General features: G+C 32.9%; 1 protein-coding gene across 1 annotated transcript in view; it reads left to right on the forward strand.

Annotated features, from left to right (window-relative positions):
• Positions 1-26,858, forward strand: part of EFHC2 (EF-hand domain containing 2) — a 217,312-nt gene that overhangs the window by 92,585 nt on the left and 97,869 nt on the right. Inside the window, exons 4-7 of the mRNA XM_031959378.1 lie at positions 10,458-10,681; positions 21,473-21,724; positions 23,908-24,018; positions 24,387-24,525. Coding sequence (XP_031815238.1) covers positions 10,458-10,681; positions 21,473-21,724; positions 23,908-24,018; positions 24,387-24,525 — 726 coding nt within the window. The remainder of the gene's footprint in view (positions 1-10,457; positions 10,682-21,472; positions 21,725-23,907; positions 24,019-24,386; positions 24,526-26,858) is intronic.

Below are 26,858 nucleotides of genomic sequence, written 5' to 3' on the forward strand. Positions count from 1 at the left end.
TAGAGCATTTTTTCATATGACTATAGATAGCTTTGATTCCTTCATCTGAAAACTTCCTATTCGTATTCTTTGACCATTTATCAATTGGAGAATGACTCCTTTTTTGTTTGTTTGTTTTTGTTTTTAATTTGACTCAGTTCTCTATATATTTGGAAATGGAGCCTTTATCAGAAAAGCTTGCTGTAAATTTTTTCAGTTATTATTAATTATATATTTTCTTCCATCCTATTTCCCCATTTATCCTAGTCTGTTTCCTTTTACTTTGTACATCTTCAAAAGTATTTTGCTTCAAACTACAGCCTCCACCAGTCTGCCCTCCCTTCTATTTGCATGTCATTCTCCCCCAAACTTTTCTTATCCCTTTCTCCATCTATTTTTCTGTAGGTAAAGATAGATTGCTATACTCATAAATATATTTCCATGAAAAACACTTGAATCATAAACATTCATACAAAATTTAAATGAAGATTTGAAACAATTATGCTGTAGGTAAATTTAAAAGAACAGAGGTAGTTGTCACAGTCTCAGGTATAATAGCAATATGATGACACTTTTAGTAGTAAGTCTATATTATGTTCAAAGTCATATTAGATAACAAAATAATAAATTCTTTATATATATATACATGCAACAAATAGCATAGCTTCTAAATTCTTGAAGCAAAAATTATATTGAATTATAGGGAGAAATAAACAGCAAAATTACAACAAAAGTAAGGAAGTCAGTGTGCCCCTCTCAGATCTGCTTTAATCTTACAAAAATATAAGCAAAAAAGAATCTAAGGCTGTATATAGAAATTTAGAAAAGTTGAATGTGATATCGGGTAATTATTGAATTGGATTAGAATGAAATATCATTCATGTACTATAATCATGTATTATGATATCAAAAAATGTTGAGAATTATAACTTAAACATAAAGGTTACTGACTAAAATTTGTGGAAGACAGTGCAATAACAATAGATAAATGGTCAAAGTATATAAACAGACAGTTTTTGAAGGAAGAAATCTAAACTATCAACAACCACATAAAAATTCTTTAAATCATTAATAATTAGAAAATTTCAAATTAGTTCCAATGTTTTATCTTATGACAGATTGATAAAGATGAGAAAAGGAAAAAAAATAACAAATGTTAAAGGTACTGGAACTAAAAGGTGTACTAAGACACCATTGATAGAGTTGTAAATTTTTTTGCACCTATTTTTCTTTTTCTTTATCTCTTTATAATATAGGCCCAGTCATGATATTATTGGGGCACTTTTTTTAAGGAAGATTGGGATCATAATTCCAAGTTGCTTTTAGGTTAACTTTTATGTCAACATAAAGAGAAAAACAATTTTGAAAGACTTTACAATTCTGATCCATGCAATCTTAAATCATGAATCCAGAGGACTGAAGATGAAACATTCAACCTCCTACCAGAGAAATGACTTCCAATGCAGACTGTTACATACATTTTTGTCAGAATTTGGATTTTACTTTTATTTTTTGGATTGTATATATATGTAATGAGAATTTTCCTTTTTTTTTTTAATTTTCTATTTGGAGGGAGAGAGTGAGAATGAGACAACAAATGATTGTAAAAATAAATGAGTTAAAAACACATTTCTTACCAAATACAATGCAATAAAATATATAATAAAGAACCTAAATTACCAATATCAAAAATGAAAAAAGTAGTATTCACAACAATGAAGCTATAAAGAGAATTATTAGAAAATGCATTTCTCAATTTTCTTTTCCAAACTGATAACTGAAAGTCAATATACAAATATTAAATATTGAGATTAATAGAACAAATAATTTTTTAAAAATTGAATAATCTATTCTCAAAAAAACAAAATAAATGAATTCTCCAATTAAGTGTGAATGGATGGAGCCACAGAATCAGATGGATTTACAATTAAATTCCATCAAACATTTAAAGAACAATTTAATTTCAATATTTCTCAAATTGTTTGCACAAATAAGAAAATAAGACATCCTACCAAATTTTTTCTGTAACAAAAATATATTCTTAAAACCAAAAGCAGGGGAAAAACAGAGAAAGAAAAACTACAGACCAATATCCCCAGTAAATATCAATATAAAATTTTGGCAGGGAGTCTGGAGTTACATATTTTTAAAAATTTAATTATCAGATTGGATTTATATCATGAATAAAGAGTTGTTTTTAGAAAAACAATAAAGATTAGTAACCATATCAGTTACAAAAATGATCTCAGGATTTCTCAAAAGATGCAATAAAAAGTTCTGACAAAATACAATATCCATTTCTATTAAAAACACTAATAAGATTAAAAATAAATGGACATTTTAAAATATGCTAAATAGTATTTAAACCTAAGAACTAGAATTATTGGAAATGGATTATGCTAAAGATCTTTAAAACAAGATTAGGGTAAAGCAAAGTTGTTTGTTACCATTGCTGTTATTTTATATAACTCTAGAAGTGCTAGTTACATTAATAAACCAAGAAAAATGATCTAATTTAAAGCATTATAAAAAGAGGAAACAAATTTTCTCTCTTTTGCAGTTTATACAGGTAGCACAGAGAACCCTAGAAATTCAATGAAAAAAATTATCTGAAGCAATAATTTTAGAAAAAGTACAGGAAATAAACATCACTGTGTGCTGCAACACCATATTATGCATACATTATCTACAAAACTCAGCAAGAAAAGATAGGAAAAGAAAATCCATTCAAAGTAAAGACAAAATGCATAAAATACTTGAGAGTTTATCTAACATGACACAAAGAATAATTACACATATATAGAGATACAACTACAAAATACTTTTACAGAAATGAAGACAAATATTTAGAAAAGTATTAATTATTCTTAGTTTGATTGGGTTTGTCAATATAATCACAATGGTTACTTATACATATTTATTAAATGCCATATCAAAGAAACAAAAAATCTCTATCAAAGAATAGAGATCTAGGAAAAAAGAGAGTTAGAAAAACAAGAACAATAATAACAATTCATCTGGAATAGTAAAAGGTCTAGATTTTGTCGAAGAAATACAGAAGGGAGAGATCTTAGCAGAACTAGATCCCAATCTGTGCTACCTTACAGGAGCACAGTATCAAATTTCACTTGATCCTGTGATAATAGAAAATAGAAAAGATCAATAGAATGGATTAAATACACCACATAGAAGCCAATGAACATTGCATAGAACTAATTGCATAGTGTTTGATAAACACAAGAATAAAGTTATTGGGAGAAAGATCCCATTTAAAAAAATAAAAACTTATGGAAAAACTGGAAAGCTACCCAGCAAAAGTTAGTTTTAGACAGGCATCTCATCATATATCACAATAAACTCCTAACACATGTATGACCTAGATATAAAAAGGCTCATTATGAAGAAACTGCAATATTAGCAATCCTACCTTTCACAGCTAAGGACCTGCATGCAAATTCCTCTGGAAACATCTAAGATGATCTGGTACTCCCATCTCTTTGAGGACTTGCTATATTTTATTTTGATCACACCATGAAAGGCTTTAGTGTAGTCAACGAAGCAGAAATAGATATTTGGAATTTCTTGATTTCTCCATAATCCCACAAATGTTGGCAATTTGGTCTCTTGGTCCTCTGCCTCTTTGAAAACCAGTCACCTCTTCTGGTAATTCTTAGTGTACATTTTGCTGAAGCCTAACTTGCTGAATTTTGAGCACAATCTTGCTGACATCTAAAATGAACAGAATTTTCAGTAACTTGAACATTCTTTAGCATTATCCTTCTTTAGGTTTGGGGCATAAACTGATTTTTTCCAGTCCTGTGGCCACTGTTGAGTATTCCAAATTTGCTGGCATATTGAGTGCAACATTTTAACAGCATCATCTTCTAAGATTTTGAATAACTCAGTTCGAATTCTGTTACCTTCACTAGCCTTCTTGTTATCCATCTTTTCTAAAGACCACTTGGTTTCATTCTCTAGGATGATTGTTCACACTCTAAATTAGTAACCACACCATTGTAGTTATTGGTGATGTTAAGCTTTTTCTTATACAATTCTTCCATATATCCTTGTCACCTCTTTATCTATTTCTGTCAAATCACTACCATTTTTGTCTGTATCATGCCCATTCTAGCATGAAACATTCCCTGGACATCTCTACTTTTCTTAAAGAGATTTCTTTATTTTTCCCCTTACATTGTTTCCTTGTATTTCTTAGCATTGCTTATTTATAGATCACTCTTTTACCTTTCTTTGCTAGTCTCTGGAATTCTTCATTCATTTGGATTTATCTTTCCCTTTCTCCTTTACTTTTCCCTTTCTTTCTTTCTTCAACTATTTGTAAAGCCTCATCAGACAGCCATTTTACTTTCTTGCTCTTGTTTTTCTTTAGAATGTTTTTTAATTGCTGCTTCCTGTACAATACTGTGAATCTCTTTCCATAGTTGTATTCTATCTATCAGATCGAATTCTTTCAATCTCAATATCACTTTCACTTCATATATTATTTCAGTTTTACTTATATGGTCCTACTTCCTTCAATTTAAGTTTGAATTTTTCAATAAGTATCTCATGATCTGAGCTGCAGTCATCTTCAGGTCTTATTTTAACCAACTGCATCAAACTTCTTGGGATGCAAAGAATCTGATTTTGATATTGACCATCTGGTGATGTCCATGTGCATAGTTCTTTGTGTTGTTGAAAAAGAATCATTGTTATAATCAATCGGTTATCTTGATAAAACTCTATAAGTGTCTGCCCTGCTTCATTTTTGTATTCCAGAGCCAAATTTGCCTGTAGTTCCAATTATTTTTTTATTTCCTACTTTAGCATTCTAATTCCCTATGATGAATGTGATATATTTTTTTTGGGGGGGGGGAGGAGCTTCATAGAACTGATCAACTTTGATCTCTTCAGTATCAGTGATTGATGTATAGATTTATATTTCTGTGTTGTTGAATAGTTTGCTTTGGATTTGAACAGATATCATTGTAATTTTTGAGATTATACCTTAGTACTGCTTTTCTCACTCTTTTATAGATTATGGGAACTATCAATTTTTTCTAAGAAATTCTTACAGTATTATATATAACGATCACTTGAATTAAGTTCACTTGTTCCCATCCACTTAAATTCACTGGTATCCAAGATTTTGATATTTAATCTTTCCATCTTCTGTTTGATCACATTCAGCTTGCCTTGGTTCCTAGATCTTAGTAATCTTTACAGTATCAGACTGTCTTTTTTGTCACTAGAAACATTCACAGCTGAGTTTCCTTTCAGTTTTGACTTAGCTGTTTTATTAGTACTAGAGTTATTTCTGATTGCCCTCCACTCTTCCTTGGTAGGATATTGGACATTTTCCAATCTGATAGACTCATTTTCCAGTGTCATTTCTCTTATCATTTTGATATTGTTAAGATTCCTTGGTGAAAATTCTGAAGTGGTTTGTCATTTCTTTCTCCAGTGAATCACTTTTTTTTTTTTTGTAGGAGTTCTGTAAGATGTCCCGTCCATCTTGGGTAACCTTGTATAGTATTCATAGTTTCATTGAGTTATGCAAGCCTCTCTGCCATGGCAAGGCATTGATCCAAGAGAGGATTTATATAATAGCAATAATGTTGTCAACAATGATAGTAATATTGCAAAAATAAATTAATTTGAACGATGTAAGAACTATGATGAATGCAGGGATCAGCCATAACTTTAGAGGACCAGTAAGGAAGCATGCTATTCACCTCTAGAAGTGCTGGAATAAAGATGTAAATGAGACATATTGTTTTTTGGACATGATGAATCCATGAGTGTTTTGCTTATCTTTTTACAATGATGATTCTTCTCCTTTTCTTCCTGATAGATTTGTGGGAAGAAAGGACTAGTTACAGTATTACAGAAAAACTTCAAACAAACAAAAACCAAACAAAAAGAAAGCCCTAAAATCTAAGAAAATTGTTATTGAAGCACTTTAGAAGGAAATACATAAACAATAAGAGAAGCAAGTTCAGAGTGAGACATATATATATATATATATATATATATATATATGCAGTCTAGCTTTGAAATTCTTTTTTATTTTAATTTTTTGAAATTCTCATGTTAAATTAGTTGTATACTTAAAATATATACATGAGCTATAATAGACATTTGTGGTTTTAAATCATGTTCTTTTTCATTTTTCTTTAAAATTTAAATAAGTAATGGTTACATGAATAAACAGATAGATATCTAAAAAGAAACAGTTGGAAGAAGGAACTTCTCGTAGATTCAAGAGAGATGCTTGGAGGATCATTATTAGTTGAGATAAGGCTCTCTTTTTTTCCTTTTTTATCATGTACTGTTTCCTTCCCTAAAAAATACCATGGTTAAAGATGATAAATCCTCAAATGGTTCCTGATTAAAACATTTACCAGGTTTATAAATTTTTGCTCCTTTGCTGAAATACTGCCTTGTTGCCTCACTGTAGTATTTAAGGGAAATTGGGATCTTAAAATTTGTGTCAGCAAAGCATGTAAGATCTAGCATGTTCTAAAAAAACTAGTATATCCTTTTTTAAAATTTATATCTCATATGCTTTCTACCCTTTCCCTTACTTCCAATAGAGTATAGGATGTCCAAAAAGTCTTAGTGTAGTCTTAAGCTTTAATAACTTTAAATTGCATTAAGACTTTTGGGACACCTTGTGCCAACTTATAAAGGGCAGAGATTTTTTTATTTGTTTGATGTTTTATGGATCTAGAAAAGAGCTTGTACGTAGTACATATTAAGTCTTTGTGGATTGGCTTGGGTACGTTTTAAGTCAGTGATGAGACACAGTGGTGGTGGTAAATACTGAAGCAGCAGACTTAGCAGATGTGGCTTTTCCAGACATATGCCAACAGAGGTAGGATGAAGTATCTTTCTGAATAGCTCCTGCTACCACCTCAATCTCATTTTGATAGTGACTACAGGCTCTTCTAACCTACATAATTTATCTTTCGCATTTTGTTGTTTGCTTTTTCTTGGCTCAAACAATATGTTCACCAGGCATCTGCGAGAGAATATTTGGCTGGAAGCTTGAATAGAAGTTATTTCTAATAAAGGGATACATGTAGCTCATCCCTTTTTATAGTACAAAGCACTCAGAAAGCAATAGCTTTGTTATTTGAATTTTATTAACATAGTACTTGTTGAAGATAGCTAAAAAATTTGAAGACACCTCATTATATATATTTCCAAAACTGTCAAAATATGTGGTTTCCTTTTTATTAGTAGTATAAATGGTTTCTGAAAATACCTGAAGTGCCCATCTTTTTTCTAAATAGTTAAATATGCAATTTGTTTTAAATACAAATCTTCAACGATTAAATAATTTGCACATTTCAGTACATGAATTGAGGGCTAATAGAAGCACATTTTTTGCAGTGAAATTATATCTTTTATGTAAATTTTAAATATCCCAGGATGATTCTAATTTTGTGGCTTTATTATTTCAATGTAATGTACCAAGTAATTTAAAAATGTTACAACCAGGTAATTTAAAAGCATGTTGCAAAGAGGGAAAAGAGGAAAATTATTTTATTTATAACACCAGCAACAAACAGAAATATCTATATTAGTTATGGAAGAAATGTTTAGTGATCCATTGTAGCATTCCAAATTTTATAACCAGCTTGACCTATGACTTTCTTTGTGGTTTTAAGATAGAACACTATTGTCAATTGTCTAAAAAAAAATAATAACTGACATGTCAAAGAGTTTGTAAACCAGTTAGTAATGAGTCTTTGATTCTTGTTTTTTCAATTTTTTTTATGGGATGGATTTTCATAATTAGCCAGTTATGGATTTAGCCTTGTGTGTGTAGTAGATCTATGACATGAGTCAATAGATATGTAAAATAATTAAGCAGGATTCTTTGATCATCAAAATCTTGCCATGTTGATTCTGAGTAGGAAATACAACAAAGCCATGGAAGGAATGAGAAAGGAATAAGCATTTATATAAGACCTATATGTGTTAGAAACTCTGTTAACAGAGTTAAGTAACTTGCCCAGAATCACAAACTAGTAAGTATCTGAGGCCAGATTTAAAGTATTCCTGATTCTAGGTGTGATATTTTACCTACTGCCTATGAGTTGCAGTCATGGAAAAGGTTGAGAATGAGGGAGTACTATAGGATAGTGTTCAAACTAGGATTCAGTTGAACAGCATGACAGGAAACTCCAAAGAAGTTTAAAATTGCTATTCCCTGGTGACTTGCTTGAGTCTGGGAGTTCTGAGCTGAAGTAGGTCTAAAACTGATTGGATGACTGGATCAAGTCCAGGACCAATGTGGTAAACCTCTGGGAAAGGAGTAGAAGAGGAACCAGGCTGCCTAAGAAAGGGAGAACTGACCCCAAAATGGAGCAGGACAAATCATTCAGGCTGATGACCAGGAGGAGCAGGTCATTCTAGGTACAAAAAGTAGAGAGGAAAGTATCACTGACCTAATCTTGACAGGTGGCTCTTTATATTTTTCAAGGATACTTAAAAAAAAATCTCCTTTGGTCTACATAGTTTTCAAATTAATGCCATGAATCCTGTTTTGTTGTTGTTGCTGTTGTTAGTTTGTTTTTAACAAATGCCTGTGGAAACAATGAACAATAACTATTCATTGTAGGTTGGGCCTACACAAGGGAAACAAATGCTGGTGATAATACATACAGTAATGATTGCCATATGTCATCTTTCACATACATGTAATCCATACTGGTTTTAAAAAATTACACTGAGATTGCAGAAGCATTTCTTCTGCCACATTCCCCTTCTTTTTTCCCCTGCCTGCCCCTCCAGTTCCTTACCTCTCTGCTACTCAACAATACAAAGCAAAAAGCCATCAAATGAAAACAGAGCTTCAGAGTTTCTAACATGCACTTTTAAATTAATGTAAAGACACTCCCAAAGATACTAGTGTCTAGAACGATTTAGCTCCACTGTCATTAGTGATACAATTAATAGAAATTTTTCTTATCACAGTTTATATGCAACATGAGCTGGAAACTTCTTTTGCCAGAAAAAGCCCATATTGTGTTTAGTGATCAGATCTACTATAAACATATTTGTTATATTAAACAGTTATTTGGAGGACAGTTCTGTCAAGTGTCAATAGGCACAAAAAATATGGAACAATGATTTTAAAAAAGAAAGAGAAATAAGTCACATATTTAACATAGTAATTACAATTTAGCTTAAGGATGAAATGTAAGTATTATAAATTATGATAATCCCAACAATAATCAAATTATGGAAATTGATCTACTTGTATCTGGTCATTTATTCTCCATATTTTTTTGATATTCTATAGTGTAGACTGATATTTGCACCTATGCCATTTAGTTTTTAGTAATAATGAGTTTAGCAGTTTCAGGCCTTATTTAATTTCAATTATTTATAAGTTCAATATGTGAATATTTTGCTTGTACATCTTGAAAACTGTGGTGTTTGGAATATTATTATTCTCCTACCACAATAAACGCATACAACTAAAAACATGCCAGTCCCTAAAATTAAACCATCATCCCCTCAGTAAAAATTCAGGTAGCTAGTAGTTCTTCCATTTTTCTCATCCACCCATTCCCTCAAAAATCTGGTTAGGTGCAGATACAGAATGGATTGGCATAAATATATATGTCTCTTTTGTTGTTGTTCAATCATTTTTGACTTTTTGTGACACTTTTGGGATTTCCTTGGCAAAGATTCTAGAGTGGTTTGCCATTTCCTTCTCTACATCACTTTACACATGAGGAAACTTAAGTAGACAGGGTTAGATGGCTTACTGATTCCAAGTCTGGCACTCTTTATCTACTATACCACCTAGCTAGTCTGGATATGTTTATGGTCAACCTTTATTAGTCTAATGGACCAATAGAAAATGGTCAACAAATGTTTCTTAAGTCTCCAGGTGATTACACCTTTATTTTATTTCATTTCATTTTTCTTTCCTATTTTTATTATTTCTAAAACTGTTATTGCAGCTTCAATAGTTTTTCTCTCTGTAGTCTTTGTCCCCTAATGTTTTAAGAATTCTTTCAGTACAAAACCCTGAAAGGTTGTAACAGAAAACAGCGCTGCATTTCTCTCCTTCCAATTTCAGCTAAAGGTGCATATCCTATCTCTTCTTCACTAGTTAAATAAGGTTCTTTAGGTTGGAATCTAATGCTCAAAGGTCTAACAGGATTTTGTAAGGCCCTCCTTTATTTAATCTCTAGAAAGTGAATTTTTATCTTTTCAATAAAAAGAGAAAGCATTGCAAGGCATAAAAAAGGTTAGATTTGGAGTTAGTAAGACTTGGATTTGAGTATTTCTGACACTAACTGTGAACTCTCTGAGCTTCATTTTCTTAATTTCCTTCATTTTGTGAGTTAAATGAGATGCTCCATGTAAAATTGTTTTGCTGATTTTAAGGTATTATATAAATGTCAGCTTTCATAATCATTAAAAAGATTTACTTTTATTTTATCCTATAGGAACTTTTCTCCGACGTCATCGGATTCCACTCCCACCACCTAATGAGGATAAATTTTATACAATACAGGATTTCAATGTCAACATAGACATTGTCCTTTATTCTCGAGTATTCAAGATTTATGACTGTGATCCGTTCACAAGAAATTTTCTGAGGAAAATGGGTATCATGGTAAATCCCCCAGGAACTTGTCCAGATGATCCTTATATGAAAGAGCGGAAAAAGGTCAGAGTTGACAAAGTTTTGACATGTATTAAAATTGAAAACCTTCTCCCCTCATTGGATTAATAAAAACAATGTATATTTATTATGAAAAAATATAGTAAACCCTGAGACAAATTGGAAAACATATTAGGTAAAATGCTCCTTGAATGTAATCTCCCTTTTGTTCATGAAGCTGTTGTTTGGTTGTCCTACTAAGTGGACAAAAGAGTTAAGCTATCTCATTTTCTACACTGAAAATTTCTGCTCCAGTGACTCTCCAGTGGGCATCTTGGGATTGAAAAAATTTATAGCAACTTAGACTTGATTTGGTGGGACAGAAAGATTCAGAATTTGTTCTGACATATCTTTTTTTCCTATAATAGGGGTAGATCAGGTTGACACTGGCTGATTAAGGGATCCCTTTCATCTCCACTCAGTTGCCTGGCAATACTAATTATAATGCAGATTATGCTTGTCTGGTTTTTACGATTTCAGAGCTGAGTACCCTTTATACATTGGACTAGTCTGGGCTTCCATAGAGACTTGAAGTAGAGGACTGAGTCTTCCTTTCTGACTATGTCAGGAATAGACTATGTCTATTGAAAAAAGGACATTAACTGCAGAAGAAAAGAGTTAGAAGATCACAGTATTCAAACCATGCATTGTGATGCCTTCTGGACACCTTAACAAACTTACATGGAGAACAGGAAGAGTTTGCAGTACACTGAGGACAGTATTGCTTTTTCTGACACGGTCAACTCAAATTAGAGTTGAGACACTCTGCTTTGTTGGACTAGGGCATCTTCAATGGCATTACCTTTCTTTGATTTCTATGACCACAGGTCAGCAACTTTTAGTCCTAAGAAATGGATGTCTCTAGCTTGGCAATTTCCTTTTGGGTTCAAGAGATCCTGACTCAGGTGCTGACTATCCATTAGTAAGAGATTTCCTTAACAGTATGCTGCTTCTACTTTTTCTGGTTATTTGTATTTTTATTTTCTCCCACTTATGTTTAAAACAATTTTTTACATGTGTTTTTAAAACTTTGAGTTTCAGATTCTCTACTTTATCCTCACCCCAACTTCCATTAAAAAGCACATGTGAAGTTATGGAAAACATTTCCACAAAAATCATGTTTTTTTTTTTTTTTTTGTTTTTGTAATTTTGATTTTTTTATTTAATAGCCTTTTATTTACAGGTTATATGTATGAGTAACTTTACAGCATTAACAATTGCCAAACCTCTTGTTCCAATTTTTCACCTCTTACCCCCCACCCCCTCCCCCAGATGGCAGGATGTCCAGTAGATGTTAAATATATTAAAATATAAATTAGATACACAATAAGTATACATGACCAAACCGTTATTTTGCTGTACAAAAAGAATCAGACTGAAATATTGTAAAATTAGCTTGTGAAGGAAATCAAAAATGCAGGTGGGCATAAATATAGGGATTGGGAATTCAATGTAATGGTTTTTAGTCATCACCCAGAGTTCTTTCTCTGGGCGTAGCTGGTTCAGTTCATTACTGCTCCATTGGAAATGATTTGGTTGATCTCGTTGCTGAGGATGGCCAGGTCCATCAGAGCTGGTCATCATAGTATTATTGTTGAAGTATATAATGATCTCCTGGTCCTGCTCATTTCACTCAGCATCAGTTCGTGTAAGTCTCTCCAGGCCTTTCTGAAATCATCCTGTTGGTCATTTCTTACAGAACAATAATATTCCATAATATTCATATACCACAATTTATTCAGCCATTCTCTAGCTGATGGGCATGCACTCAGTTTCCAGTTTCTAGCCACTACAAAGAGGGTTGCCACAAACATTCGTGCACATACAGGTCCCTTTCCCTTTTTTATGATCTCTTTGGGATATAAGCCCAGTAGTAACACTGCCGGATCAAAGGGTATGCACAGTTTGATAACTTTTTGAGCATAGTTCCAAATTGCTCTCCAGAATGGTTGGATTCGTTCACAACTCCACCAACAATGCATCAATGACAAAAGTCATGGTGTGAAAGAAAACATAGATCTCCCACTTCAAAAGAACAAAACAAAAACAAAACCCTGAAGAAAAATAAAGGGGAGAAAGAGAGAAAAGGAAATAGACAGAGAGAGAGAGGGAGGGAGATAGAGAGAGAGCATGACAGAGAAATAGAAAAAGACAGAGAGACAGAAAGAGAGAGAATGCTGCAGACACAATCAGTTCTTTCCCTAGATATGTTTAGAATTTTTCTTTATAAGTCTTTCAGAGTATTCGTGGATCATTGTATTGCTGAGAATAGCTAAGTTATTCACAGCTGATCATCCCGGAACATTACTATTACTTTGTACACAGTACATTTCAACTTTGCTTGAGTTCATAGATAACTTCCCAAGTTTTTAACAATATGCTTCTTGCAGGAGAACACGACCACCAACAAAATCATCCCATAACTATAGTGAGGCTAATCAAGATATTTGAACTTTGTGAATTTCTTATACACTGAAATTTTTGTTCAATCTCACAAAATTGTCTTTATATTATAAGGAGAAATATAATGACTAGAAAAAGGCTATTGGAGATATTTTGTTTTCTGTATTTGTTAATTTGTAGCTGTGAGTCTTTTGCTTCTTAAGAATTTTCTGTGAGGGAAATGTTATTCTATAATTGATACTCATAAGTTGAATATCTTTTTCGAAGAAGCCCTGTTGCCTACATTTTGGGGAAGCCTAAGACAAGATCCATACCTAAGCTTTATTTTAGGAATTTTTCTAGAGAAACTTCATGTAGTGCGTAGAGAAGGATACAAAACCTAATCTACCGTGGGATGGAATCTAAGTCCGTGTAGCTCTGGAACCCCTTGTTGTGTCTCTGTGGGCCATGAGCCACTGAAATCATAATTATCTGTACTTGGAGCATGAAATGGTCTTTTCCCTCTGGGGGAAAAAATAAGCTCAAGAGGTAACAATCCAAGAATTGCACATGTATATGTGAATTGCACAGATTGCTTACTGTCTTGGAGAGGGGGAGAAGGAAGGAGAGAGAGAAAAATTTGGAACACAAGGTCTTACAAAGGTGAATGTTGAAAACTATCTTTGCATATATTTGGAAAAATAAAGTACTATTTAAAAAGAAGTACCTTTATATCCTGATTATGTAATGCTCTTTAAAAATGTAGAAAGACTTCACAATGCCTGATACACATTAGATGCTTAATGTTTGTTGAATGAATAAATTGTAAAAATCAAAAAAAGAAAATAGATCTGAAGAGGACAAAGGGTCTGATAACCTGTGTCAGGAGAATAGAGGCTAGAAGAATGTGACACAGAAGAAATAGAAGAATAGAAATAGAATATTTTCTGAATAGGAAAGAGCTGGATATTCTGATGTGAAAACTAATGCCTGCCTTCCAAAAATTCATACTAGAAGTATAAGTACACTATGTGAGAGATCATATGATATATATAAGAGAATGAAGAGATAAATAGTGCTGTCCTTATGTAGTGTATACCTGAAATTAGCAACAGAAATATGTTTAGCCTTTCTAACTCATGTTTCCAAGCTGTGGTGAGAACTCTCACAATTGATGCCTTATTAGCCCCTTTTTTATTGATCTATGTGAGTACAAATACCACACTGGAATTAATCTGGAAAGCATTCTAAGGATGAAAAAGTTTTAGATGAGAATATGAGGATCTTAGTGTGTATAAATGATATTTTCATCATTGCAATTGAATTCAGAAAAGATTCCAAAGAGAAAACTGCAGGTGGGGAGCAAACAGCTTATTAATAAAATCTGGATTTCTTGGTCCACAGATTAAGAAATAGGTATGACAGACTCATGAGATATCACTGAGATTTGGGAAGATAAGATCCATGACAACATGTCTCCTTATTAAAAACAATTAGGATTGGTCAAATCTAAGGAGAAGTGGAATTGCATTTTATATTAAGACTTAGGTGAGGGAATCTTAATAGGGAAGCATAGTGAAAAGCAGTGTAGAAAGAAACAGAGGCAATATGCATTCAAACACCTGATGAAGGGTTTGGGAAACATTTTTCAGGGAGCAAATTTGAGACATAGTGGAATGAAATCCATCTAGCTGTTTCTCAGTCATGGTCCTCTATAACTTGCATTTCTGTCTTAGTATAGCAGGAAGGTTGTCTTCTATTCCTAGCATTCTACTTTTTCCTCATTGCCATCTCTTAAACTCCCTAAATTCCTTCAGGGTTTGTTTTAAACCCCATATTTGATTTGTCCTCTCTGCAGCTAACACCATCTTCTCCAATTACCCTGTATCTAGTTTGTATATGCCAGTATATGTTCATATTATCCCCACTGACTAGATTAAGTTTCTTGAGGAATAATATTCTTTTGTTTTTGTATGCTTACCATCTCATATATTTCCTGGTATATAGTAGGCACATAAATGCTTGATTGGTTGACATAATTTGTATATTGCTCTGAAAGGGCAAATTATCCTAAAGATAGATAAAAGGAGTAGATCAATGATACAGCATTGAACATTAAGAGGATATAATTATAAGGGGAATGATTAATAGGGTATTGGAATTCAGGATAAGTGGAGAGATACCGGAGAGCATCTATAGCAGGTCAAATAATAAGATGCAGATGACTTACATTTTATAGTACTGAAATAAGTATTAGATATAATTATTGAACCATAATTAGTCATCTTTTAAAATGAAGATTTTTTTTTTTGTTGTTGTTTTTTGCTGAGACAATTGGGGTTAAGTGACTTGCCCAAAGTCGTATAGCTAGGAAGTGTTAAGTGTCTGAGATCACATTTGAACTCAGGTCATCCTGATTTCAGGGCTGGTGCTGTATCCACTGCACTACTTAGCTGCTCCCAAATTGCTATATTTTGCTTTTGCTTTTATACTGCCTAGATTTTCTTCTATCTCTTGTCTTCTATTCCAAGAGCTTGAAAAGATAGAAGAGAACAAAAGAATTTGATGAAATTGATCAATACTCCAAAAGAAATGAACAAAAAACTGAATGCTCACTTTATATAGAATCTTCCATACCTTTGGACAGTTCTCCACACCTCCTTGGATCAGATGCCATCTTGTCTCTCTTTTTCTGAGACCAAATTGGTTCTTTATCATTTTGCAACATTGATTTTGATTGTCAGATTTCTTTGTAAAACTGATGAAAATCAGAGAGGTTTTGAAGGACTGGAGAAGGCATATGAGGTCCAGGGTTTCAAAAAAATGAATAGAATAAAATCTAAAAATTAAGCCAGAGAGCTTAACTTGGATTCTTGACAAAATTCTAGAATATATTAAAAATACAGTTCTTGATATTAAACATATTTTGAACATTTATATAGTGAACACAGAGGGTAAGATTTCCTTAAAAACAAGTTATTTGGGACCACCTTCATTTACTTTTTCTACTAAATTTGTAGCATATAGTTTACCCACATTTGAATAAAGCATTAGACAAGGTCTTTAGACTTCTGATGATATTCTTAAATTAAGACAAGGCACTTACTTAGATGACAATTCAGGGATGATGAGGGGATGTTTGGTCAAATATGTGCTGAGTTAGATGTCTTACAAGTGAATTCTTTTTTCAAATCTTGGATTTTACGATTTTTTTAAAGACAACTCTCAATAATGCTTGAATTTGGGGAAAGGAAAGGAGAATTGGTTCCATCTTTTTTAAAACATAATTTATCAACTGTGATATTTTTAAAAATTTTACAATATAAATTGTTGTTATTATATTTTTATTCCCTGTCAAAAGCTGTAAATCATTTTACATATGCTTGTTCATTAATCACTATCTTTCCTATTCCTTCCCCTTATACACATTCCATCAGTTTTATCCAACAATGATGTACACACAGAGAGAACTCCCATAAGGCTTATATATTGTTAATGAAGAATATTTAATGTGAACTCCTTGTGGAATCAGATTTGTGTGCATTTCTATATGTGTCAGTTCATATACTCTGTGTGTTTGTGAATTCTCTGAAAGACTAAATAAATACAAAATATTTCTATTGTCATTTTTTTTTAGTCAGTAGAGAGAACTGAAGAGAAATATAAATCCATTTGAATTCTTGTCCTTTGTATATATCTTACCCTCATTAACCAATAGACTGTAGTGAATGTGAATTATGAAGGATTGAATAAAGTATGTATAAATCTGAACAGGTTTATAAGAAAAACAACAGCTTGAATTAACTTTTTGTTGACCAAGCCCAAAATTAATCTACAGTATGAAATAGAATATTGCTCATAATATTAAAGTACACAATCATCTGTACCCAGTCTGTGAGCTCTTAACTATGTCTGGGTTCAACTTTCATTTGCATTTATAAATTCAAGCTTAGCATGTGATCTCATAGTGTGAGGTACATAGATAGGAAGTGAAAAAACTCTAATACTTACACAGAGAAGCTTTTACCTCCATCTCCATCCAGACCTTCTGTAATTCTTTCAAATCTTTGAGTGTAATAGAGAGAATGTCAACTCCAACATGGAGAGGATGCACCATTCAGTTGCATCTTGCGGTAAAGGAATAGGGAGGATGGGTATTCAGTCCCTGTTGTAGAATTACTGAATAAAAGAGAAATCACCTTCAATTCACCTGGCTGCTAAAATTTACAAAAGTTGCTGGTCTTTTCTTCTCAAGAATCCTGGTCCTTATCTGTATTCCAGAATTAGGACCTCAATTCATCACACCACAGCTTCTTGTTGACATTCCTGGGAAGGTTTGTACCTTTCCATATGACCAATCCCAATGTCTCCTATACCCTCCCCTCTTTCTCCTCTCCAGATGACAAGGTTAGAAAAAGGAAAATAGAAAGCAAAAAGCATAGGCTACAACATAGATCATTATTTATCTTATTATATGATTCCTGATCATGAGTTCTGGATGAAGGAAAAATTAGTAATCAATTTCCCATTGATGAGGGAGCCTGAGATCATATCAGACAATTTTGAGTCTTTTAATTTAAAAGTAAGTTTTATTCAGAATCAGCTACATCCAGAGAAAGAACACTGGGAAATGAGTGTGGATCACAACATAGCATTTCCACTCTTTCTGTTGTTGTTTGCTTGCATTTTTGTTTTTTCTTCTCAGGTTATTTTTGCCTTCTTTCTAAATCTGATTTTTCTTGTGCAGCAAGATAAATATGTATACTTATATTGTATTTAACATATACTTTAACATATTTAACATATATGGGACTACCTGCCATCTAGGGGAGGGGGTGAAGGGAAGGAAGAGAAAAGTTGAAACAGAAGTTTTTGCAAGGGTCAGTGTTGAAAAATTACCCATGCATATGTTTTGTAAATAAAAAGCTAAAATAAAATAAAAAATAAGTTTTATTGATGTTTTCTGTGGTTTTAAAAATTATAATTATTATCATTATATTATTATTAATTATAGTTATAAATTATTCCTCTCACTTTCACAGAAAGACATCCCATATAACATAAGTTTTTTAAAATTAAAGCTTTTTATTTTCAAAACATATACATGGATAATTTTCAACACTCACCCTTGCAAAACCTTGCACTCCAAAATTTTTTCCTTCCTTCTCCCCACCCCCTCCCCCTAGATTACTTGCAAGTAATCCAATTATAACATAATGTTTTTTTAAAAAGAGGAAATAAAAAATCAGCACAACTGATCAGTATATTGAAAAAAGTCTGAAAACGTGTGTGATATGTAATACCTGTGGACCTTTCACTTTTACAAAGTGGTGGGTTGGTATATACTCTCATATCTCTTCATGTGAGTCATGCTAATCTTTATAAATTTGTTGTTACATTTAATTTTGATTTGTGGGTTTTCTTTCCATTTATATTGTTGTAGTCATAGTGTATATTGTTTTCTTGATTTTACTTGTTTCATTCTGTATTAGTTCAGAAAGACCTCTCCAAGGTTTTCTGTATTCATCATATTTGTCATTTCTGAAAGCCTAGAAATATCTGTTTCATCACCTCAAGAGCACAGGTTACATAGATACTGGGTGTACTGGCCATTTCTTATTTGATCTATATAAATGAGATTTAAATATTGTTTCATCTCTGACTTGAGATATTTCCTCAAGTTGCATTTGAAGGTTGTCACTAAGTGGTGACTGATTATACCCAAGGTATACTAGTAGGTAATCTTGTGGGGCTATCTTTGTACTCAGAAGTACAAATCCATTTATCCTAAGTGTATTCTTTTCACATTCTGGGATCCTATGCCCTTCTTTCTATTCTGTCCCCAAGGAAGGCTTAATCAACATTTTCTGTAAAACAACCCTTCATAGATATGAATAAATTTCCAGAAATTTCTTTTTACAGCCTGCAATTTGTTCTATTTCTCAGAAGTTTTATTTGTTTGTCAACTCTGTATTTGCCTCCTTAGCTCCTTTCTTTAATTGTCATATCCAGATCTGGCATTGTTTTAGTCTGACCAGTGCCGAATACAATGAGATTAAATCAAAGTTCTTATATAATATATATTTTATACATTATAGCAACTTTAAAAAATTCTTCATTGACTCATGTAAGTGCCTACCCAGGTGTGTGCTAGTAAATATTTAAAGACTGACTTGGGGAGGTGGAGAAGGGAATATATACAGGACACATTTTTAAGTTTCAACTTCATCATTAACATTTTCTCTAACAGTTTCTCAAGACAATCATCAAAATAACAAAGTCTGATTTACACTATTGGTTGATTTGAGGTATTAATGCTCATCCTGAAAATTTAGCAATCAGCTTTCAGCATAAATGTGCTTATACTTAATAGATGGCTTCTTTTGGTGAGTGGGAACCAGTTAGTAGAGAGAGATTTGCATATTTAACCTGTCAAAAAGCAGCTTGTAAAGTGTCTGCATCTAATGATACTTTGTGTAGGTCTTTTTCTAATCTGTTGTTTTGAGGTGCTGGCTTTTCCTTTTTCCTTCTCTCTCTCTTTTTCTTTTTTGAAATTTAGGAAATAATGAAACAAATCCTTTTAAAAATTTGTAGCTAATAGTCATCATGTGGGGGAGGGGAGAAAGAGTCTGGGAATTTATTAGAGTGAGATATCTAGTGTGCTGTCCAGAAGTAATTGGGTGGCCCAGTGCTGGACTTAGCATCAGGAAAATCTGAGTTCATATCCTGTCTTAGATATTTCCTAGTTGTGTGCCCCTTCTTCATCACTTAACTTTTCTCAGCCTTAGTTTTCCTATCTGTAACATGAAGATAATAAGAGCACCTCTCATGGGGGTTTTGGGGACCAAATGAGGTAACATATACAGAGCTTTGTTAACCTTAAAGAGAACTTTTGTAGAGGATTACATTTGAGGCTTTCTATTTCACCCAAGGCATAGGAATGCCAGAGGTGATGTTTTGATGGCCTAGGAAAAAAAGCAGGGGTAGAACTAGGAAGTAAGTGTGAATTTTCCCTGCACTCTTCTTAGGTCCATAAAGTTCCTTTATGTCTAAGCTGGGGGCAGGACATATCTCTGATGTCTTACAGGGGAAGCCCAGACAGACTACTTGTAAGACATTTTCTGAGATAGGCTAAATGTCTTTCTAGGTCAAGGATTCTTAGCTTTTTGTGTGTCATATGCCCCTCTGACTGTGTAGTGAATTAGTGAAACTTTTCTCAGAATAGTGTTTTAAAATTCATAATATAAAATGCATAGGATTACAAAGAAAACCAATCACATTGAAAGATTATCTATCTATCTAATCTATCTGCCTATATTTTACCTATATTTTAAAGTTCATAAACCCAGGTAAGAACTCTTGCTCTAGAGAGGGAACTTACAAATAAAATATAAGGTACATAAGTCCAAAAGACTATCTTTACTTCAATATTTTTCTGAAGGAAATTTTGCTAAGGGAATGGAAGAACTAGTAATATTCCATTTCTCTAAGTTGATTTACTTTGTCTGCATTGTTTCTCCCAGTTCTGTTATAGAGAACAACTGATGAGTTCCCATGGCACTGATTAAAGCCTTCCTGTTTCAGGGAGCTAGTGGAGGATGGGGGGAAAGTTGAGCAACAGGTTTGGCATCCAGGAAGTATTTGTGCAGACATGCACAAGGATGAATGAACTGTTGGTGGAGTGGGCACTAATGGGTAAGTAGGGGTGAAAAGTGATGCCAGAAGCAGGATTCAAATCAGGAAATATCACAAAGTTCAAGGCAGCTAAAGGAGAGGCAAAAACCAGGCTTTGGGCTTCATATGGTATTGGATTTGACAAAAAGTTTCCTCAGTTTATTCAACTTGTATATTCTGTGGACATACACGTACATATGTTTTTATGCCCAACAACATATGCTCAGCTCCACCATCCATTTTCCATTGAATTTTTTTCATTGCTTTCCCTACTGCCTTTCCCTGCCTTTACTCCAATTCTCTATATTATTATCCATTGCAATAACCATGGAATTATGGTGGTAGATACAAGTGAAACCCCAACAGATAAATAACCCAAAGTATTATTTTTAAGGAAGGAAAAACATTGAATGTTTTCATTTTTTCCAAGAGTTATTGTCTTTATGATTTCTTTGGGATAAATAAAGATTAGAATGTTCTTTTGCCAAAGGACAAATAAGAATTATTTAAGGTCTTAGAAATTTATGTTTTTTTTAAATGTTACAAAAGTTTATTTCAAAGAACTTTCAACAACAGACACTTCAAAAGCATGCCTGCTTTTTATGAAGAATGTTGGTTTTTTAGGTGAGGTAAAGTTATTTAAAATTCTTTAGAACATTCTAGGGGAGAAGATGTATTTGTGTGCTTGCAGTTCAGGATAAACTATAAGACCATGTTTATTCATCTCTTCTTGCCTTATAGACTTTAGACCGTATGAACCCCCTCCGTCCTTATGAACGCTTTGATACCCTGAGACAATTTCTGGAGCATGATGGTCATGTTTTGCGTTTTTACTGCTTGTGGGATGACTCAGAATCAATGTTTGGTGACCCCAGAGAACTTGTTCTTCATTACTTTTTATCTGATGATACCATTGAAGTCAAAGAAGTAATACCTGCCAACTCAGGCAGGGATGCTATTTCATTGTTCCTTAATAGAGGAAAGCTACCTAAGGTAAAAAATAAATAAATAAATCATGCAAAATTGGAATTTGCTTTTCCACCTTAAAGACTTGACTCATTATTTCAATTGTCATTCGTTAGGAACATGATGACAGTTACCATGCATTAGCCAGAGTGTTGAAATCACTGTAATTGTGTGAACTTCATTCCACATTCATCTTTGCATATAATACAGGGTATAAAGAATATGAAAAATTGGAATCTGAAAATGCTGAGTTTAAAGGGCAGCAAGGAAAGAATTCAGGTTGAAGGGAACTTTTAGACTCTTTATTATTTATTTACTATACAGCTTCTTTTACACAGCTTTATATAACAAAACAAGTAGAATTTAAAGATATTTTCCCAAGCCATAGTAATTTAAGTTCAATTTATGATTCAATAATATTTATCTGCATTTGACATTTACAGTTTTTCTGTAGAGATGAGGTGACATCATCCATGTAGGCTCTGTGTACATATATAAATAGATTTCACCATTTTTGACCTATTACTATTTAGTTATTAATCAGTGATTTTTAGTTGACTATTGAGGACAAAAGTGGTATTGGACACTCAATTAAATTAAAATGACAACTAATTAGTGCATGAAAATAGAGTTTTAGAAGGTTTGTCATTATGCTTCTAAAACCTGGGTAATTTTATTTCTTATTTGAGGTTTACCTTTTAGCACTAGTGACAACTACTTGTAGTTATAGCCATGTTTTAAAATCCATCAGAAACAAAAATTTGTCTGTTTTTCTATAAGAACTTCTGAGCTGAGAGCCTCCAGTCACATGGGTAATTTTCATTATTTTTTCAGTAGGAAGGGAGATTGCTTTTTTCCTTCAATAGTATTTTTATTTTTCTAAATACACATAGAGATAATTTTCAACATTCATTTTTATAAGATTATGTGTTCCAAATTTTTCTCCCTTCCTCCCTTCTGAGCCTTCCCCACAGGATAGCAAGCAATATGATATAGGTTAAATATGCACAATTTCCATATTTGGCATGTTGTGCAAGAAAAATCAGAATAAAAGGGAAAAAAACCCATCAGAAAGAAAAAGCAAGCAACCAAACAAAGGTAAAAATATTATGGTTTGGTACACATTCAGTCTTCATAGTTTTCTTTCTGGATATGGATGGCATTTTCTATCCCAAGTGTATTGGAATTGGGAGACTTGGCTTTTGACTACAGACTCTTAGCCACATGCAGCACTTTTGTACTTGGGACACCACTATATATGTCAGTGTACCTTACTCTAAAAAATAGCTGGAGGTAGGGGGAAAATCTCTCTCTATATATACATGCAAAATGTATATTATACATATTATATATATTTACACACATATTTACATACGATATATAAATACACACATGTATGTATGTGTGTGTGTATGTGTATATATATAGAGAGAGGATATTCTATATGTACTTTTTATATAGCGATAAGGACTAGACCTGAAATAAGCAACTCTGTGATGAGGAAATTCTATTCATGTGGACAGAACTTTTCCTACAAATTATAGACTTAGAAAGTTGCCTAGAACTTTGATCCAAGTGATCCAAGAATTATACAATCATCAGGGAAAAGAGGTAGGTCTAGAAACCAGGATTTCCAAAGTCTGGCCTCGGCCAGCTCTGCCATGCTGTTTCTTTGTTTTGTTTTTAATATAATGATCTAAAAAATATTTGTTTCCCCTGTGCCTAGAGTAGGTGTTTAATAAATGCTTGTAAATAAATTCAGCAATTGATTGATAATGTCATAAACAAACAAATAAATAAAAGAATTAATACTAGCCTTCGGGATCCTAAACTTCTAAAAGTTCTAAGTGTGACTAGAGTTCCAAGAAGGGAAGGATCCAAAAAGACTATGGGGATAAGGCTTGGGGGGGAGAGGGAGAAGGGAAGGTTTTATCAAAGATGGAGGATTTGGAAGGGGAGAAGGATTTAAAGAATGAAAGCGAAATAGGAAAGGGGGAACAGAGAAAGAAACTCAATTGAAGAGAAGGCATGGAAATGAAACCATTTTACAAAATGCCTACCGCCTCCTTGGTTACAAAGAAAAAGCAATTCAAAGCACATTTTCTGCTTGTAGTAGGTGGGCTACCTTACATTTACCATCTTTATATTCTGAGGCCAACACATCTTTAGTATCTCTTCTTACTCAGTTTTCTACTTTTCTTTCTTGTTAGTTTGCTCCAACTGGAGTGTATAATCCTGGCCAAATCACAGATCGAACAATTCTTAATGTTTTTGGAGGATTAGTAGGAAATCGAGGCCGTTATCTATTGGATAATTGTAAGGTGAGAAAATTACAGAATTTATTTTCCTGTAAAACTGTAGAACTGATAAAATTTATTCATGTTTTCTTATAATGATTTTCTAGAATCTGATATTGATAGTGAAATATTAGCAGAAAATATATTTTGTTAAATTGTATATGTGGTTAAATGTTAGAGTAATGGAATCTTATTGCTAAATAAATTGTATTTGAAAGTATCAATCACTATCAGTTTCTAGAGATGTTTCTAAATGCCCTACTTAATGTTACACATAGTTTTGGTTTTGAAATTGGATATATTAATTTATATAACTTATTTTTTTCTTTAGGAAGCTGCCATGTTATCTTGATGTTTCTGGTGGTACCTTACTTTGTTTTATTTATTTTTAGACAGGAGCATTGGATCAGGAATTTTATAAAGACAAAGACCTGAAAATCGGTGCAGTAATTAATATTTGGGGGAGAAAAGTACTTCTTTGTGATTGTGATGAATTTACAAAGCAATATTATAAGACAAAGTATGGAATTGGTAAGTAACAAATATATAATGTGTTTTTTCCAATGGTAAATATTATCTGAAAAATCCTTTTTATAGAAAAGACTTTTTTTGTGAATTTAAAATTCTGAATGTGCAAGCTAAGGTATTATGTTGAGATAAATTGAGACAGAAAGCTAAGTACAGTTGTTTTCACTGACTGTCTTGCATCTCATTGTGAATGTGATGATTGGAATTTAATATGTAGTTTACTTACGTCTGTGTTTATGACAAACATGTCCTTTTCTAAGTTTCCATTAAAAAAACAAACAAACTTGTCTTAAAGGTGTGCAATTTAAAAAATGTTTAATGATATCTATTGTCATTTCCAAGTTAAAATGTTATTAAGTGAAATCATACATTCTTTACATTGACCAATAGAAAATGTTAAGACTTAAGTTTTACCTGTAAAGAACAAAACGATATGGAGATGTATGTGTGTCAGCTTTTTGATTAATTTACTCAGAATAGACGACAAGAGCAATAGAATGCCTGGATCACAGTCCTGGCTATACCATTTTTCCACTTGTAATAATAATAATAATAATAACACCATAAGCAAATTACTTCACTCCTCTGGCTTCAGTTAGCTTGAATACATATTTTTAAATAAAAATTTCTATAGAAGGAGGTGAGCATTATCTCATGGGTCTCATCAACTTTGTGGCTATCTTGAAAACAGAAACAATGTATATACATTTACTTTTTTTGGTAGAGGTGGGGGAAGGAGGAAGAGATAAATCAGTCAATCAACAAGCATTTTGAAAGTACTTACTGTGTGTGAGACATTGGGAATACAATTATGAAAATAAGAATCCCTTTTCTCTTTTTTTTTTCTTTTTCTTTTTTTTATTTAATAGCCTTTTATTTACAGGATATATACATGGGTAACTTTACAGCATTAACAATTGCCAAACCTCTTGTTCCAATTTTTCACCTCTTACCCCCACCCCTCCCTAGATGGCAGGATGACCAGTAGATGTTAAATATATTAAAATATAAATTAGATAAACAATAAGTATACCTGACCAAAACGTTATTTTGCCGTAGAAAAAGAATCAGACTCTGAAATATTGTACAATTAGCTTGTGAAGGAAATAAAAAATGCAGGTGTGCATAAATATAGGGATTGGGAATTCAATGTAATGGTTTTTAGTCATCTCCCAGAGTTCTTTTTCTGGGCATAGCTAGTTCAGTTCATTACTGCTCCATTAGAAATGATTTGGTTGATCTGTTGCTGAGGATGGCCTGGTCCATCAGAACTGGTCATCATATAATATTGTTGTTGAAGTATATAATGATCTCCTGGTCCTGCTCATTTCACTCAGCATCAGTTCATGTAAGTCTCTCCAGGCCTTTCTGAAATTATCCTGTTGGTCATTTCTTACAGAACAGTAATAAGGAATCCCTTTTCTCAAGGACCTCATACTCTCTGCTTTCTGTTTTCTAATCATGGCTAAGATTATAGTGGAAGGGTAGAACTATTGCAGCCATTCTTGGTATCTCACATAGCTCTTTACATGTCTGACATATATCATATTTATTCTAAACCTTCTCTTCAAGCTAAACATCCCTTCTTTCAACACATCCTCATATGGCAATAATTTATGGTCCCCTCAGGATCATGGCATCTCTACTTTGGGCACACCAGAACTTTTTAATATCCTACCTCAAATGTGTTATACTAAAATGAACACAGTAATCCAAATATAGTCTAACCAGAGAGATAGAATATCATGTCATTTGGTTTGTGCATTAGAGCTTTTATTTGGTTAGTTTGATTCAAATTCAAGTTGTAATCCATTAAAGTAAAGCTTCTTAAACTGTGGGTCATGATTCCATGTGGGGTTGTGTAAATGAATGTGGGGTTTGCAAAATTGTGATTTATCATCACTAAAGTTTGATTTGTATACCTATTTTATATAGCTTTATACCCGAGGTTGTGTAAAAAATTCTCTGCTGAAAAGAGGTTATGAATGGAAAAAAAAAAGATTTAAGAAGTGCTGCATTAAAGGCCCTTGATCTTTTCCCCATAGGAATGACTGTCTATCAATATCTCTCCTACCTAGCTGATTCTGTGGACCCAAGGGTGGGGCTTTCAATTTATTCCTATTAAATTTAATTTTATTGAATCTGGCCCATGTTAGCTTTCTGAAAACTTTTTGGATATCAGGTGTTTTATTTAGCTACCCCTTCCAGGTTTGAGTCAAAATGCAGTTTTGATGAATGTGACATTTTTGTCCATATTCATGTCACTGAAAATAATGTTGAATAGCAAATGGACAAGGATGCATGCCTGGGGAATAGTGCTAGAGATCTTCCCCCAA

Source organism: Sarcophilus harrisii, chromosome 3 (genome assembly GCF_902635505.1).
Source record: "Sarcophilus harrisii chromosome 3, mSarHar1.11, whole genome shotgun sequence".
NCBI lineage: Eukaryota > Metazoa > Chordata > Mammalia > Dasyuromorphia > Dasyuridae > Sarcophilus > Sarcophilus harrisii.